The sequence below is a fragment of the Penicillium samsonianum genome (genome assembly GCF_028829775.1).
Source record: "Penicillium samsonianum strain IBT 33392 chromosome Unknown utg000004l_segment0_segment0, whole genome shotgun sequence".
In the NCBI taxonomy this organism is placed as follows: Eukaryota; Fungi; Ascomycota; class Eurotiomycetes; order Eurotiales; family Aspergillaceae; genus Penicillium; species Penicillium samsonianum.
In genome coordinates this window covers 4,662,484-4,679,485 of record NW_026643262.1, presented here as the reverse complement: position 1 = coordinate 4,679,485, position 17,002 = coordinate 4,662,484, and the positions used below count along the sequence as shown (strand labels likewise).

The 17,002-nt window shown below is 49.3% G+C and overlaps 6 protein-coding genes across 6 annotated transcripts; 3 read left to right on the top strand and 3 right to left on the bottom strand.

The window, feature by feature from the left end:
- Positions 1–236: 236 nt before the first annotated feature.
- N7471_008724 (uncharacterized protein) lies at positions 237–5,229 on the bottom strand (the record flags this gene model as incomplete). Its single annotated transcript, XM_057281443.1, has 4 exons — positions 237–1,262; positions 1,313–2,683; positions 2,932–5,122; positions 5,186–5,229. The coding sequence occupies 4 exons, from the start codon at positions 5,227–5,229 to the stop codon at positions 237–239; spliced, it is 4,632 nt and encodes a 1,543-aa protein (XP_057135703.1).
- Positions 5,230–5,990: 761 nt separating this feature from the next.
- N7471_008723 (t-SNARE syntaxin) lies at positions 5,991–7,197 on the top strand (the record flags this gene model as incomplete). The annotated part of the gene is made up of 4 exons (XM_057281442.1): positions 5,991–6,249; positions 6,300–6,481; positions 6,536–7,108; positions 7,165–7,197. The coding sequence occupies 4 exons, from the start codon at positions 5,991–5,993 to the stop codon at positions 7,195–7,197; spliced, it is 1,047 nt and encodes a 348-aa protein (XP_057135702.1).
- Positions 7,198–7,508: 311 nt separating this feature from the next.
- On the bottom strand, positions 7,509–10,084 carry N7471_008722 (Zn(II)2Cys6 transcription factor; the record flags this gene model as incomplete). The annotated part of the gene is made up of 8 exons (XM_057281441.1): positions 7,509–8,031; positions 8,103–8,356; positions 8,408–8,827; positions 8,891–9,207; positions 9,256–9,746; positions 9,800–9,900; positions 9,966–9,989; positions 10,076–10,084. The coding sequence occupies 8 exons, from the start codon at positions 10,082–10,084 to the stop codon at positions 7,539–7,541; spliced, it is 2,109 nt and encodes a 702-aa protein (XP_057135701.1). The 3' UTR covers positions 7,509–7,538.
- Positions 10,085–10,311: 227 nt separating this feature from the next.
- N7471_008721 (uncharacterized protein) lies at positions 10,312–11,778 on the bottom strand. The gene is made up of 2 exons (XM_057281440.1): positions 11,001–11,778; positions 10,312–10,949 (listed from the first exon to the last, which is right to left on the bottom strand). The coding sequence occupies exons 1-2, from the start codon at positions 11,567–11,569 to the stop codon at positions 10,361–10,363; spliced, it is 1,158 nt and encodes a 385-aa protein (XP_057135700.1). The 5' UTR covers positions 11,570–11,778; the 3' UTR covers positions 10,312–10,360.
- Positions 11,779–12,017: 239 nt separating this feature from the next.
- N7471_008720 (Zn(II)2Cys6 transcription factor) lies at positions 12,018–14,268 on the top strand (the record flags this gene model as incomplete). The annotated part of the gene is made up of 4 exons (XM_057281439.1): positions 12,018–12,406; positions 12,462–12,489; positions 12,541–13,002; positions 13,057–14,268. 4 exons carry the CDS (start codon positions 12,018–12,020, stop codon positions 14,266–14,268), a joined length of 2,091 nt encoding a protein of 696 aa, XP_057135699.1.
- Positions 14,269–14,676: 408 nt separating this feature from the next.
- Positions 14,677–16,263, top strand: N7471_008719 (putative FAD binding monooxygenase; the record flags this gene model as incomplete). Its single annotated transcript, XM_057281438.1, has 1 exon — positions 14,677–16,263. One exon carries the CDS (start codon positions 14,677–14,679, stop codon positions 16,261–16,263), a length of 1,587 nt encoding a protein of 528 aa, XP_057135698.1.
- Positions 16,264–17,002: the final 739 nt, after the last annotated feature.

Here is a 17,002-nt window from a genome sequence, read left to right as displayed (position 1 = left end):
ACCTAGTATGCATGCTTAGTCTAGATCGAAGCCTTATCTGCTAGGCAGTGCAACCGGAAATAGAGATCTAGAGATCGGTATGCATGATAAAAATGATCAAATTATTAGAGATATGGCAAATATTCGAATAATAGGTACACATGTGTACAAAAGAAAAAGCATACAAATACAACTCCGGGTTCTTCGAACCCCGCGAAAGGCAACAGTGGGTATCATATGCGCTCCAATCAAACATGCTACAAATGCATGGGCTTCCACTCCTGTCCTGGGTAAGACGTGGGGGACATGACGATCTCCTCACTGGAGTCGTCCGCGGTGATGGCAAGCTCTACTGGCTGAGGCGGGTCGTTGGCTACACGGGCCTTGTCCTCACTGCGGTGAGGATGCGCGGATATCGCGGAGGCGTTTGAGACGGCGATGTTGTGGGGTGTATGGTTCTCCGAGGCTGGGGATGTCGAGTCTGAAACCACTGGCTTTCGGGATCGAATGCTGAGCTGAGGAGCTAGACTTTGTTGTTTGAGATTGCCTTCTAATTCGTGTTGCTGGCCTAGGTGGTTCTGGTTGTTTGTTGAAGCATCGGGTATCTCCCCATATAGTTCGTGTCGAAGGGGTTCCCCAAGCACACGATCTTTGTGTTCCTCATGCTCCTCTTGTGCCTGGTCCTCGCTCAGGGTGCCTAGCTGCGCGTCCTGGTTTTGATCTTGCTGGGTTTCTTGCTTGTGCTGCTCTTCTGCCTGCAGTTGGTATATCTGGTGGTCTTGTAACTCCTCCAGCGGTGACAGTGGATGTGCAACTCTATTCTCGTGAGATGACACGGGAGACGGTGACCGGGAATGACCCGGGAGAGGCTGGCTGAGTGTGCTAGCATGACGAGAGCCGTGGGTTTCATTCATGGATCCAGACTGAAACTGCGAGTAAAACCGACCAGTCGTCAGGGAGTTGGATGACGAACTGGATGGAAGTGATATAGATGGAACTGATATATTGGCACGTTGACGATCATCGCGGGGTAGAGATTTTGCGTCGCTCGGGGGTGGAGGTGGAGGTGCTCTAGGCTCGGGGGGTCGAGTTGGCAATGGCTTTTGTTCAAAGGGATTGCGGAGGACCGGTGGTTCATCCTGTGCAGCGAAACTAGTATTTGCATTTCCATTTGTCGATGAGCGTGTCGGCAGAAAATTGTTCTGCAACTGCTCTGATGTAGACCTTGTGTGGTCGGTCGATTTTCTCTCGGGATCTTGAGAGTCCTGCCGGCCAAATAGTACCTGTTTGAGTCAAAAAAAGAAACCAAAAGAACTGTCTAGAGTCGACATACGCTAATCCTGCTGAATGCTCGTCTCCGCTGGCCTCCCGGGGGCGCCTGAGGCGCTTGCAGTTGAATACCAGAGAGGAGGTCTCCTACCGAAGCGCGTCGTCGTCTCCCGAATTCCTTGAGCTTCCCAATAGTAGACTCCTCATTCTCTGCAGGAGACCCCGATTCCGAAGGATGCGAAAGACCGTTAGCAGGTGTGGACGGGCGAGTCCCTTTGCCGTTGCTCTGCTTTCCAAAGCTACCAAAGCTCAGCATACTGCTTCGGGTTCCCGGCGAGTATCTGACTTCGTTTCTCAAGGGGCTATGCACATCTGGAGCAGATGGAGGTAGGCCGCTGATCGATTTTCTTTTGGATTCGAGGACCTCAGCAGAGCTTGTGAACTCTGACGAATAGAAAGGTATGAACGACCTTCTCTTCTCTTGAGCAGATGACTGGGAGCCACCAGGAGCGTCATGCACAGAATGCTCAACCTTGCTTTTATACCGCGGTTCTGGTGCTACCTCGTTTTCTGTCTCTTGCAGAGGAGAAGGGGGGACCTTGTCGAGTTCCTCATTAGATGTACGTCCAGGTTGCTCATCAGCTCCGAGTGTTGAGACAGAAGGCTGGCGCCTATGATCCTGGCTAGGTGCAAGCCCATTATCCTTAACCTTGGGAGGAGGCGAAGGAGGCTTAGGACTTTCATCAAGCACTGGGCGGATTGACGGAGTGACAATCTCCGGTGTAGACTTGCTTGGCTGATGCCTCTGGCTGTTCATAACCGGAAAAGGGACGTGAAAAGGCTCATCAGGAATGACTGGCAAACTCTTTTTTGCCACTGGGTCTTTGTTCGCCGGCGCTTTAGCATCGGATTGGTTGCCAGTCGTGCTTTCTCCCGGCTGTGGCAGTGGCTCTGTAAATTGCCGTTTCCCGCCATTTACCTGGCTAAAGGCATTCAACGCCATCGGGGTACTTGCCGCCCTTCGAGGATGAGGATCTGTGGGCGAAAGACCGAGCGCAGCTATCATCTCCTGTTCTAAATCTCCAGCAAAGGCAGACTTTCCTGAAACTTCAGGTTTAGGAGGGACACCGTTGGAAGATGACAGTTGTTTTGGTTGCACGGTTGTTTCGCCAACACGGTTGTGCGACAGGCGGTTATTCCCCGATTTGGTCGGCTTATCACGTTTGCCGGCATTATGTTCATCGTGTGGACCATCTAGACAGAAACTGACCGGTGGATCAGGATCAGGGTTGAGCCCAGTTCGCTCGGATTTGAAGATGGGCAGACTGCCAAAAGTGACAGAGTTCCGTAGAGAAGAGTTACCAGACGCTTCACCCGACCCCGAAGGGAAGGAGAACTGAAAGCTGCGGCGAGAAGCACTTGAAGTTGACTGAACCTACAACATTACCAACATCAGAATATAAACAAATAAGGACGGGGAGTTAGATTGTAGAAAAAGGGCGGATGCATCAATCGTGTCTCATTCTAGAGCTCAATGCCAAAAGTGTGCTCGGAATTACATCGTGGTATCCAGAAAGTGAAGTAATGCAGCGATATCAAAAGGGAAACATTAAAGCGACGGCCTCCACCGTGCTTACCCAAGTAAACAACTCGCTCGGAAGAAGAAAAAAATCAAGCATCTACCTTCTCAGAACCTCCACTGGGTCGGAACCTGCTTCTGCCCTTGGCAAACAGCCCCTTGGCTGCCCCAGTTGCCTTGCCACTAATCGCTCCCGCAGTGTGGAGGAGCTCCTTTCCTTTCTCCCCGACTTTCTCCTTGTTCATCACGGTACCTATATGGCCCGACGGGCGTCTGATATGAGTGGCGCTAGTCGGAGTACCGTCATTCAAGGAACCGAGATTCGAGAGAGCACCCAACTTGGGGAATCTGCTGCGGGAAGGATCTGATGGTGGCACAGTAGGGGAGAGATTCTGGCTCTGTTGGACCACATCGGCATGCTCCGGGTGATCATGAACTGTGAACTGTAGCCAATGATTTAAACCAGTGTCAATGGTGGCGAACTGGTCGCGGGTGTGTTCGAAAGACTTGATGCGCTGGTTGATAGATGTGATACCGAGAATGTCACGGAAGCCCAAAAGTTGGGACTCAATGAGGGATGAGGCGCCGGCGTTAGAAGAGACTTGGGGTTGCGGAGGTGGCGTAGCCCCTGGTCCCATAACTTGCTCCGGTGGTGTAATGTTCTCCGGAATAGGTGGAACGATCGAAAGTCGAGGCTTTTCCACGCGTTGGGTCCCAGACACTTCATCATCAGAAGCAAGCGGGTCGTGCGACACGTCCGACGCCAATGGGGCGAGCTCCTGTATAGGCTCAGGCTCTTGCATAGATAACGATGCAGCTAAATGAGGGGGCGATGAATAGCTGCCGGGCATTAGAGGCGGCTCTGGTTCTGACGAATCGGAGGATTCCCATGAGAACCGTCTTTCTAACTTGGGTTTCTTTGGCTGATCAACGATCGTGGATGAAGAGTTAACAGCCGCGCCTTGACTAGTCGCATAAGGGTCTTGAGATGCCAAAGGAGGTGGGATAGACCAGTCTGGGTGGCTTTCAGAAACAATAGCCTGGTGCGGGATGGACTCAACGGGTGCCTGCGACTGAGGTTGGTTGCTGGGCTCCGGGTCGTCCGAGGGGGTGGCTTCCCGACTTAATGATCGGATAATCTCCTCCCTCAAGCGATCATTGTCGGTGTTCTGTGGTGATTCTTCGGCTCCCATGATGGTGGGGATTTCACCATGGAAGTTGTCAGGGCCCGATGCGCTTCCGAATTTGAGAGGGGCAGGCATATCCTGCCCATTGTTCGAGTATGATTGCATCGGTGGCTTTTGAGGAGAGATTCCCGCATCAGATGATTCGGGTGAGAAATTCTGGAGTGGAGGAATGGAAGATAACTCTGCATGGCCTGCCGTTGGGGTGTCCTGGTCTGTGACTTGAGGTTTCCTCGAAGGACTGTTGTCTGAACTAGGAAGGCTCAGGTCCCGGCGATGGCCAGGGTTAAACGCTGGAACCGCATTCGCACTTGCCTTCGGGGAGCTCGACTCATTAGGCTCCTCGAGAATGGTGGGTGTTCTTTCATCAGTCATAGTACGAGCGCCCATGATAGGGCTGATTATCGAAGTGCCATCGCTGTTCGACCGCGCAACACTAGTGGTGGTGGATTGTGGAGTTTCTGGGACGTCGAAGGCCTGATTCACTACCGATTGGAATCCCGGCGAGGGGTTGTGGTGCAAAGCGGGCTCCTGGGATGCAGAGCTATCCTTTGGCAGGTTGGAGTCTGCACCACCTAAGAAATCGGTACCAAAGCTAGACATGCGCTTGACTTCCGGTAGACCCAAGGGAGGGTTCTGTTCGTTTGTTTGAGGTGGAGCTCCAAAACCATCAGGCTTGTGATCATTGCTACCAGTGATAGGAGACTGCTGAGTCGCTTTCTCCTCGCGCATGCGTTTATAAAGGTCGGCCGGCCTTACAAAAGGAAGGGCTTTTTGGTCTCCTCCACTAAGGTTCCTACCTTTGCCATCAGCCAAATGCGACTCACCGGCTCCAGCTCCGAATCCGATGCCAGACAAACGCCTCGAGGACAACTCGGACGAACTGCCAGTGTTGTGGTTGGCATAGGGAGGCCGAGGTACTGCGGGAGGCGCCTCCTCCTCCTCCTCTTCATCGTCTTCACTACCCCAGTCACCTCCATCATAAGAATATTGCTTCGCTTCCACCCAGCGTTTTGTTTTGGAGCGATTCACGTTTGTTTGGAATGAGATCGGGGTTCCGTTACTACCGCTGCCTGGCGAGAGCGGACTGCGAACATTTGGCGGGGAAGGGCTAAAGCAGGTCTCAGTATTTGTGCGACTAGATATGTGATTGAATCTGAATGGATAGTCTTACAGTTGCTGGGCTCCGCGACCATGCGATTGGGTGGGGTCTGCCATCAGGGGAAGAGGATCAAGGGACCGAGGCGAGCTCGATTACCAGCATCGACTGTTGCCTGACTGATCTCCGATGATTTTGCACAAGAGCAAGTTGTAGGCTAAATAAGAAGGTGAACAGCACTGTTCCCTTAAATGATAGTGTGCAAGGACGAAGGTGGCGGTTTGGGCCAAGTTGGGCAAGGCACCGATCAAATGGGTTGGGGATAATTGGAGGAAACAAGATTAGTGTACAAGAATGACGTGTATCCACAGGAGAATACAAGGATATCAAGCCAGCTATATCAAGAAGAGAGAATAGAGTAAGATAAAGAAAATAACGAAAATGAATAGTATTAGAACAATGAAACGACCTATATTCCCCTGATCTATCGAGGACGTTAAGGCTAAATTTAGGTGGCGGTGCGGGGCTTATGTAAGGGCACGTTTCCGATTTACGTGGACCAACGGGGTAAATTAGATTAACCTTGATTTTGTTGACCTTCCATCTTCTTACTTGACTGTACGGAGTATATTCAGTATTTGTTTTGTTCCTGGATCTATTCAAGTCACGACGCTGTACCCTTGGAGCTTTCTACCTGCAACCGGACACGTCTTCCCTCGCCCCCTTATCGATTGCAGATAGAATCACACTTCAGTTTCAAGACCGAATTCGGCCTTTGTCGACGTTAATTTACATTTACTTCTCAATACCCGCGCTCCTTGAAAGACTATAGCTACCAGTCTCCTATCCTCAATTCACATCCCTCCTTCCACATCGCAAAATGACCGGCCCGTCGATACAAGACCGGACCAGCGAGTTCAGCGCTATCTTGGGCCACGCCCAGAAGCGCCTGGGGACATCGAAAGTTGGATCACAGCGCCAGGCACTGTTGACTGATGCGCAAAGGCGACAGGCCAATGGGTCGCCCCAGGGTGCCGCGCAGGAGGCGAAGGCGGCAAGATCGGAGTTCGCGCGGCGGGCGCGAGATATCGGAAGGGGGATTACTGGAACAATGGCAAAATTGCAGCGATTGGCTGAATGTGAGTCTGATCACATTACTCAAAATATCAGCAATCTAACGAGGAAATAGTGGCGAAGCGGAAAACACTCTTCGACGACCGACCTGTCGAAATTTCCGAATTGACATATGTGATTAAGCAAGACCTTGCCGCGTTGAACCAAAACATCGCCTCGCTGCAGGCGCTCACCCAAGCGCAACACCCCAAATCGAATCGCTCGAAGACAGACCAGGAAGGAGAACACAATGACAATGTAAGTGAGACATGAAACGGCGCGCACGGACAAATCGCTAATTACCTATTCCAGGTTGTTGTCATGCTGCAGGGAAAGCTGGCCGATGTAGGCGCTAGTTTCAAAGAGGTGCTCGAAGTGCGCACGAAGAATATTCAAGCATCCCGAACACGAACCGAGAACTTCGTTTCCTCGGTATCTTCCAAATCACACAGCGCCCTCGACGCACAGCGCTCAGACTCGCCTTTGTATAACACTTCGGGACGACGGACACCCCAGCCTGGATATCAAGGCAACTCCTCCGACCTTTTGACCCTCGAGCCCTCAAACCCTTCGCCCTTAGGACGTCCATCATTCCAATCAGACCAACAGCTGATGGTAATGGAAGAAGGAGAATCGAGTAACACATATGTTCAAGCTCGAGGCGAAGCCATCGAAGCCATTGAGCGAACCATCAGTGAATTAGGCGGAATTTTTGGTCAACTGGCGCAGATGGTCAGCGAGCAGTCAGAAATGATCCAGCGCATAGATGCCAATACCGAAGATGTGGTCGACAACGTCCAGGGAGCGCAGAGAGAACTAATGAAGTATTGGACGCGCGTTTCCGGGAATCGCTGGCTAATTGCCAAAATGTTTGGTATTCTGATGGTACGTTCACTTATGTTGAATTTCTTGCCTGGACATCCAACTAATGATTGTTATAGATCTTCTTCCTTCTCTGGGTCTTGATTTCGTGATAGACATGAGATCAGCCCTTTTTCCCTCTTCATACTGTATTATAATACCTGGCCCATGTGTTTTCGACTGGTCATGGCCCTTCTGCATATCCGCACTCGCTGAGCATTTCCATTTCTTACTGTCTGGCTAGACTCTGGGATGGCTAAATCATCACGCTCTTTACTTTCCTTTTCACTTTTTTTCATCGCTCATTGCTTTTTGCTGCTTGGGACTGTGTCCTAAAGAGCCACCTGCGTAAATACACCTTATGTACTATTCGAATCCAATCAACCGAGATCATGGGTTCACCATGAACCGCTTCTAGAAACATCGCGAAGCCAGTATTGTCATTCTATTCATTTCATGCATCAAACTGCGTCATCACATTCCATAGTTCTGACTCCGCCCAACCCAACGAGGGCTGGTTATCGAACAGTTCCCACACAAGACTGTCATCCCATCCCCCCACAGATGGTGGTGCAGTGGATTCTCCTCCAGTGGAATCTGTACCTCCAAGACTGACCAAAGGCTGATCGGCACCGGCAGCGCGACCAAATATATTTGTGTAGGGTGCCATCTGGCCTTTGGTGTTTCCAGCCGTGTTCGCATCAGACAGTGCAGCTGCTGGCTGTTCTGAAAGGGAAGGTTCAGGATTTCCTTTCACCAAAGGCGCACACAGGTCCAGGAATTTGGAGAATAGCTTGTACAGTTTTCCAATTGAGGCATTTGCCTCTGCGAATTGATGTAGGTCGTCAGTGATGTTTTTGATCATATTGAAGTCTCTCTCATTTGATGTTGCGATCACATTGCAAAACAGTACAAAGAAGGGGGCTAGAGGGAATAGCAGCATGGTCCTGTTCGAATGGGTCATTAGTTCCGACTGTCCAAGATATTGGGAGATGGCTTTGATATGGCTATATCATACCAGGTAAGAAAGTATGGATATGAGTCGATAGAATTGAGGCGGCTTGAGAATGCTTCCTGTAAAGCTCGGAGAGTGGTGAGGGCTTCCCGGGCTGTGTATAGACAGTTCTCGCAGACCAAGCGGGACTTGAGTACCGAGGAGCGGGCTTGGATGATTGTCGTGAGAATAGAGTAGTAGTTGAAGTCCATTGATAGCCACTCGCGCCGCAGATGGCTCCATAATTGTGGGAATCGCTGTTCTTGGCGACGACGAAACTGAAAGTCGGATTAGCGGTTGTTTGCTGGCGGGTTCTCGATCTCTCTTACCATTTGCATATTGGAGTGGATTGTGTGTGCCCGCGCCACAAGATCAGACAGTATATTGGCCTTCTCCGTGTTTCCTATTGTCTTGGTGTCAAGCAGGATGTTCAGTAGAGTATTCTTCAACTCTGAATACTCGACTGCTCCTGTTATCATGGTAGTTGTTGGCAGATCAGGATCGATGTGGATTAATTGGGTTGGTTTAACTTTCAGATCCGGTAGAGACGGTGGTCGGAGGAGCAGCAGGCTGAGAGTTTTGTCAAAGTAGTAGCATGTGTACACACATGCATGGATATTTTCCTCTGTTTCGGTTCGAGGACTGGTATCTGTAATGTTGTGGTAGTTCAAGGAAACGATCATTCTCGAGGCTAGTGCTGCCAACATCCAGCAGCGCGTCATATTTCCTAAATATTGCATCAAACGGGTCTGTCGTGAGTCAGAAATGAGTCTATATGGACGGAGCCACACGAAAAGACAAAAGAAACATACTGCAGACAAAACCGATTGAAGTAAAAGAAGGCTAGGTTCCGCTGCCAACGGAATTTGATTCAAAATTTCTATGGCAGCGGCTTCATACCTCTTTTTGAGTGACCGAAAATTATCCCTCAATGGCTTGCTCGGAATCAGAGGGGACATTTTTGATATACAACCCATGGCCTTTACCCAGACATTTATTCGGTAATGCTGGAGCACTTGCTCGGATTCTGCGCCCTCGATAATTGCAAGCCCCATCTGCTCTAGAACTTTGTCGGAGATATGATCAGGCCAGTTGATTGTTCCCTGGGAGTTCGTTTTCTTATCGGGTCCTATAATGATCAACTTCGCCGACCTCAGCCTCATTGTGGGTAACTTACCAGGTAGCATCATGTAGAGCAATTCCGGTGTGAGAGTAGGGGGTTGTAGGTTTTCTTGAACATCCATGTCATGCATAGCCGCAGTCTCCTCCCAATTTAGGGTCGGGTTGGACAGCTGACTGACGAACTTGCGTGCTGATTCAAGTGCAGTGCGTCTATCTTTTGATAGAGCCGGGTTGCATTGGAGTTCATGCTCAATGTATTCTCTAGCCTCACTGGCATGATGTGTTGAGCCAGGGGAATGTGCCTGGTGAACATTTTGTTGCGCCATAGCCTGAGACTTGCGGTGCTTACTTAGTGGTGGCTGCAGGGGGGCCGTATCATGGGGGTCATATGCTCGATATCGCTTCTGTTTGTCGTTAAGGACTTCAGTAATACTTGTGAAATTGGCCGACGGCGACGAAGATGTGCTGCTAGCAGCGTGATGTTTTATTGCCTCTTTATTGCTTGACTCTTCCAGCTTCGCCAATCTTTGGGTCAATGTTTCCAACCTTGGAAATGTCAGCCGTGGGTTCTAAATACATGCAATATGAATTGCACCTACCGAGAGACTCGCGGCCTATGAACTCGTGCCTGGCGATTGCGAAGACATTCTGCGCCTGCGTCGGTGCAGTTCAGGCAAGGATCCTGGCGATCGCATTTCACCTACAATGACTCGAGATGAGTCCCGGCGCAGCAAAGGATCGAATATAAGAAACTAATGACTATACCTTCCGAGTATGACATAGATCGCACTGATAACTGATTAGCTGGGCTACATATATTCGTGGATGTTTCAGAAACAGCGTGTGCCTTTCGCAATGCCATCAGGCAAACTTACCGCAGACATGTTGACTTCGGAAGTTTCCAACGGAATTTCGGATTCAGAGTATATTAATCAGGTATTCAAGGGGAAGAGTAAGGAGTCAGGTTGAAGTCCGGGCTTGTGTGCTCGGCACCCGAACTGCCGGGAACCGAGCGGAAGCGGTTTAGTGCGGAGCTTCATGTATACAAGGCCTTTTTTGCATTTGCAAACAAAATTGTTGCTTGATGTTTTATTTACTATTTGTATTGAAGGTTCAGTCAAAAGTAACTCGATATATCGCCGAATAATTGCACGGAGCTATCATTCATCGTAAACATCATAGCAGTATTCACATTCCCATTTCACAACAGACCCGAGGAGAACGTGCACTTCTGAATAGTTAACAGTATGCGGAATAGCTCCTCGTCGATCCATCTCATTGCGTGCTGCTTGGAACCATATATGGTTAAGCTTTGGCTCGAATGTTTGTTCACCATGATCACTGAAAGACGCCATGTACTCGTTCAGATCCTTTCGCATCGCCCACAAAAACTCCTTTCTATGAGACCACGTAGAATCATGCTCGCCATTTTGTTTTCTTTGGTCGTCCTTCGTGATGGAAACAAAGAAGTCGAGGATTCTCTCCATGGTTGAAGTGGTGAGAAGGATACTCAACCAGCTTCCGGCGGAGGAATGGGGAATTTCCGGGCCCATCAAGCGCTGGACCGTCGAAAATAGAAGCTGCATACAGTGGTGGGTCGACAGAAATATAAGTGTGTCGTCAAAAGGCGCTTTTCGAAGAATTGATTGCTGTCTTTCAATAGAACAAGCCATGTTTTTGTGGTGACCCGAGTGGTCAGAGTCAGAGTCAGAAGATGCAAGTGATTCCAAAAAGAATACCGCATAGGCTCTATATTCGAGTAAGTACGTTTCCAAGAAAAATAACATGGTGGGGCCATACATCGGATACAAAAGCTTGGCCTGAAGCGAAGCCACGGCTTTACTGTAGACAACTTCTCTCTCTGTCTTAGAAGATGACCACAAAGGCTGGGCAATTGCATCGGTATCCAGGTGATGTTCAACCACATGATCAGCCAGGTGGTGGGAGAGTCGAATGCAAGTATTCCAGCATCGTTTTAGATCGCCGAGATATCCGAGAGAATAACCCGCGTTGTCATGAGCCATGCCTGTGCTGTACTCGGGAGGCGGGGAAGGAAATAACTCAGAGATGAAGGAAATGTCATCACCCGGGGACAGGCCGCCATCAATACAATGGCTTTGATGATGCATCTGTTTTCGGAGTTGAATATATGCCCATGCTATGGCAAATTCCAACTTGTAAACCCGGTCGTGGAGTGCTCGACAGGAAAGAAACAAAGAACCAATATCCTTCAGATCACAGGAGGCTAGGATCGTCACAAAGACATGAGATGGGAGTCGCTTCCATCCCGAAGCTTTTGGACCAACCGACATCGAGCCCCGTTTACCTCTCCGAAGGACTGTTCGCACTCGATTGAAAAAATGCGTCATGGTTCATACATTTGGTGAATCATTTGAAATATCCTTTGGCATGTACTTTTTGGACTCTTTGACACGAAACCATAGATAAGACAAATGGATGATATAAAGCCTCAGATGGAATAGCGCCAGCTGTGATTTGAGTGTTTCCAGACTTTAGAGACGCAGTGATGGGACCAAATAGAGCATTGTACAAACACTATCTGATATTTTAAGCAAAGATGTGGGATTTTAGCTGAGGCCTGATTAAGTAATGGACTTTGAAACAACCGAGATTGTGATGATGTCGGTGGTGTGGATTTGGTGCCTTATATTCGAGGCAGAATATCACGACACCGGCATTTGCCTTTCCCGATCCGTACCATTTCCTCCCCTCAATACCCAGAGATCAAATTGCTTAATCAAGCATGCTAGTCATTCATGTCTAGCTGGATTGTTCTCCAAAGAGTGTGCTACAGCGATGGCTAGTCTAAATAGCTCCTTGAATGGTGGGCGGGCAACGGACTCGCCATCAAAACAACCCGCATCGTTTGCATGCGTGGTCTGTCACAACCGGAAGGTCAAATGCGATAGACAAGATCCCTGTACTCCCTGTTCAAATTGCGCAAAGGCGAATGTGGAGTGCGTCTACCGTGCTCCACCACCGCCTCGTCGCAAAAGGGATAGAGAAACCAATGGGAGTGTATCTCAAGAACGCGGGAAACTTCTTAGACGCAGCACAGGACTCGACGGAAATCCCTCTGCTACTCAGCATCATCACCCTGCTGAGTGGGAGCAACGGACTGAAGCAGGGAAAAGTGGGTCTGGGAGGATGATCATGAAGGATGGTAATTCCATCTATCTCGATAAGTGAGTTGCTTGCGCTGAATTTGACCTAATGTCAGAGTTCTGACTTGCACTTCAGCAACCTTTGGACGAGTGTCAGCAATGAGGTTAGTATTTTCTGACTTTCGCGTGCTGTCAATTCTGACCCTATTTGCTAGCTCCCAAATGCAGCAGATGTATTGGACGATGGATCGGATAATGGTACCGATAACTTTGCCCAGGATGTGAGCGATGATTACGCGATACTCTCAACATCTACAACAAGAGATGATCTTACAGAGCTCCACCCGAGCCCCCTGAATATCTTCAAGTTGTGGCAGGCATTTCTCGAGAATGTGAACCCACTCACCAAAATTATACATGTGCCAACTGTGCAACAACAAATTTTGGACGCCATGAGCGATCTTGGAAAAGTAAGCCGGGAGATTGAAGCATTGATGTTCGCAATATACTGCATAGCATTGGTTTCTTTGCAAGCAGAAGATGTCGAAAAGTCATTCGGAGAAAGCAAGAAAGCCCTCCTATCAAGGTGCAGACGAGGAGCCCAACTCGCTTTCAAAAATGCATCGCTTCTTCGCACATCAAGCTCAGTGGTTCTTCAGGCGTTTATGCTATATCTAGTGTGTTCACCTTCCCTCGACGAGATCTAATCCCCTTTAACGATATTTCGGTAGCTCTGCATGCGTTCGTTCTCTGATCCACATACTATCTGGACATTATGTGGTATTGCAGTAAGAATTGCGCAACGAATTGGGATTCACCGTGACGGGTCTGCACACGGACTCTCAGTATTTGAAACTGAGATGCGCCGTCGCATCTGGTTCCAGCTCATGATCATAGATGCCACATCTGCACAGTTTTGTGGTGTAGCATCAACGCCGCTCCCAGCCACAATTGATGTCCAACCACCAATGAACGCAAATGATAGCGACCTTGATTCTCGCATGACCGAGCCAGCCTGCGAGAAGCCAGGACCGACAGAGATGATGTTTGTTCTGGCTCGGAGTGCATTTGGAAAATGGCTCCTTCGTTTGTCAAACCAGGTTGAGAGTTCTAATATTGGGCCATGGGCTTTCCTATCATCGTCATCTATGTCCTTGAAGGACAAGGACAAGACAATTGATGAACTTGAAGCACACATGGAAGATACGTTTCTCCGGCATTGCGATAAATCAATCCCGCTCCATATGGCAACTACCATGATGGCGCGTTCGGCTATATACTACACCAGGATGGTGGCACACCATCCTCGTCAATACCAGGATCCTAACACTCGCATCTCCCAAGCAGAGAAAAACGTCATCTTCGAGAATTCACTCAAGATGACAGAGTACGCTGACTACGCCCAAAACAACCCAGTTGTACGGAAATACTCGTGGCACATGGTGAATCATATGCCGTGGGACGCCATAATATTCATGCTCTCGGAGATGCGGCACCGGACGGATCCCGAAGAGAAGAGCAAAGTCTGGCAATTGATTGGAAATGTGTATTCTGGGCATATCAAGACGATGAGCAGGAACGGTCCAACGCCTCTTCACATGGCCATTCAAAACTTAATTGTCAAGGCCTGGCGGACGTACATCGAAGAGTGTAACCTCAACCACCGCACACCAACGCCTTGTCCAACCATCGTTGCCTCTTTGCTAGCCAATGCAGCAGGAATTTCAAGCCCGCAGCAGGAAGATGGAAACTTGCCAGCTGCCGAGCTTGGTGCTAGGTCACAATATCAACCTAGACATGACAGTTCTAGTTCACAATTGGGACTGGAGGCCGAAAACTTTGGATTCCTGCTTGGTGATAGTCCGCAGGATTGGAATGAATGGGACAATCTTCTCAGTAACTTCCAAGGATCTTTTACAGATGATGCAACATATCTGTCGTGATCTAAACATGATTCCCGATGCTGTCGATTGCTCAAATTCGCTCGCACACATTTTGTAGCGAATCAAGAGATATGACAGCAATTATCGTGTTTGATATCCAGGTATACCAGAAAAGTTGGAGAGCCTCGCGCTGATCGGCACGCGACGCTCCGATGCCGTGCAGATGTCTTGGCGTCCATGATCCTCGGAGTCGGCGACTAACCAGCCGAACAGTGATGATAAGCATCCTTTTTGGGGTATATTTCTTTACAGGGCGATGGTATCTGCCTAGTCAAAAAGGTATTTAAAGTCGGTTCCCCTCGGTGCTGATTTTGGATATGACCACCAATTTCCTACCTGCAATTGGCTTTTGATCACAATCTTCTGCCCTTGATATATTAATTCAACCTACATATCGTCACTCCGAAGATGGTTCCAAAGATGAAACCTAAAACGGATGTTCTTATTGTCGGCGCAGGCCCAACTGGCCTTGTTCTTGCTCTGTGGCTTCACCACCAAGGTGTCAAAGTCCACATCTTTGACCAGGCAGAGGGTCGTGCGAAAGACTCACGAGCGATAATTGTTCATGCACGCATAGTCGAGCTGTATAGACAGCTTGGGTTGGCCGAAGACTTGCTGGCACTTGGGTACAAGCTGCCGGCGACAAATCTGTGGGTTGGTGCGCAGCACAAAGCACACATTTCGCTACAAGTCTTCGGCCGGGAGTTGACTCCGTACCCGTTCATGCTAAGTGCACCGCAAGACGACCACGAAAGAATGCTAGAAAAGCGACTGAATGATGTCGGCATCCATGTCGAACGAGGATCAAAGTTGCAAGGCTTTGTGGACCACAGTTCAAGCATCACTGCTACCCTGTTCCGCGAGAGTGATGGGAGCTCAACCACACATGAGGCGTCATACATAGTTGGGTGTGATGGAGCACATTCGGCTGTTCGCCACGCGATTGGTGCCAAATACGAGGGCGAAACATACAAACCGCTGTTCTACATCGCCGACGTCGAAGGCAAAAGCGACAAGCATTTCAACGGCGAAGGGAATGTGGTGTTCACGAACGACACTTTCAACCTGGTAGTCCCCTACAACAAAGCAGGCCATGCACGATTAGTTGGCATCATTATGCCGGATAACGACGACGATGACAACCGCGAATCGCCAGCCCATGAGCATCAGATCACGTTCGGAGACGTTCGACCACAAATCATGCAAGTGATGGATATCGACATCACGAAGGTCAACTGGTTCTCCACCTACCGTAGTCACCACCGTGTGGCCGACAAATTCCGCAGCAATCGGGCGTTCCTTGTTGGGGATGCGGCTCACATCCATAGCCCGGTTGGGGGGCAGGGCATGAACACCGGCATTATGGACTCGATCAACTTGGCGTGGAAGCTAGCAACGGTCCTCAAACAGACAGACATGACCGAAGAGGCAAAACACGAACTGTTGGATTCATATGAGTCCGAACGCCGCTCATTCGCTATGATGATAGTGAAGTCGACCGACACGGGTTTTACGACGTTGACATCGAAAGGATTCTTCCCACACATTCTTCGAAATTGGCTGATTCCGTACCTTGTGCCACTGCTTTTGAAATTCGATTTTGCCCGGACTAGAATCTTCCGGGGCGCTTCTCAGCTCATTTGTAACTATAGGGGTAGTAGTCTCTCTTCGACTGGCGAAGGGACTGTTCAGTCTGGCGATCGTCTTCCGTGGGTTGAAATCAACGAAGTGGACAATTTTTCCACCCTGAGAGATGTTTGTTGGCAGCTCCATATCTATGGGGAGTCTCTACCGAAACTTGAAAAGTGGGACCGGGGGATGAATGTGAAGGTTTTTGCCTTCAAATGGCACGATCAATACGCCAAAGCCGGGCTGGTCAGGAATGCTGTCTACTTGCTGCGACCTGATCAGTATATTGCAGGCATTTTTGAGGGCCCCTCTGTTGAGGCGGGGTTGGACGAGTACTTCGCTACGCGGGGTCTTTGCCTAGATTGAGACTAGACTTGTTTGAAATATTCCAGAGCTCTCCACTATTCTGTTCGTTATCACCTCCCGATTTCGACCATCGTTGTTGTACCCCTTATTAAGCCACGTGCATTGTCCTATGTCGCGTTTTCCCGTTAATTTCCCGTTTAAGATGCGGGATATAGAGTGCTTTTCCGACTCAGACTACTCCAAGATTAATCCAAACCATAGCGTGCGAATGGGATATGGAAGCCACATGGTCTTCATATCCCTCGGCATGCGAAAGGAACAGAGCGTGATTGGTGACTTGGCGCATATTAAGGCCCGTTGGCGGATGATTTGATTGGTGTACCTGCGGGGCTAACCATGGAAGCTCGACTTGGGTGGATCTATGAGACTCCACCTATACTTCCTTCTGGGCATTCCCTCCCAGGAGTCTTTGTCTTTGCATCCAATCTCTAGGTACACGAGCATTGACAATTACCGGTACCATCCGAACTGTCTCAACTCCACCCATATGCTTTGCCGGGCAAGGCCGCTTACCATCGATAGTTGATCGGCCGATGAAATCTCATGGACTGAACATGTGGCAGAGACGGCTGCGTTTCATTTGCCATGGAGACTAATTTTAGCCTGGATATTCCTCAACTGCCGAGCATCCTTCCAAATACACATATAATGTAGGGCGAGAAATATAAAAGCCTTGCAATGACCGAGGAAATGATCTTCGTAATCACTTCAGTCCAACTCTCTTTACCACATCATTTAC

Excerpts from the sequence above, each read along its gene's own strand:
- N7471_008721 (XM_057281440.1), bottom strand. The coding sequence starts at position 11,569 with ATGACGCATTTTTTCAATCGAGTGCGAACAGTCCTTCGGAGAGGTAAA. Across the intron at positions 10,950-11,000 it reads GCCAAGCTTTTGTATCCGAT|AGCCTATGCGGTATTCTTTT; the intron begins GTATGGCCCCAC and ends ACTCGAATATAG.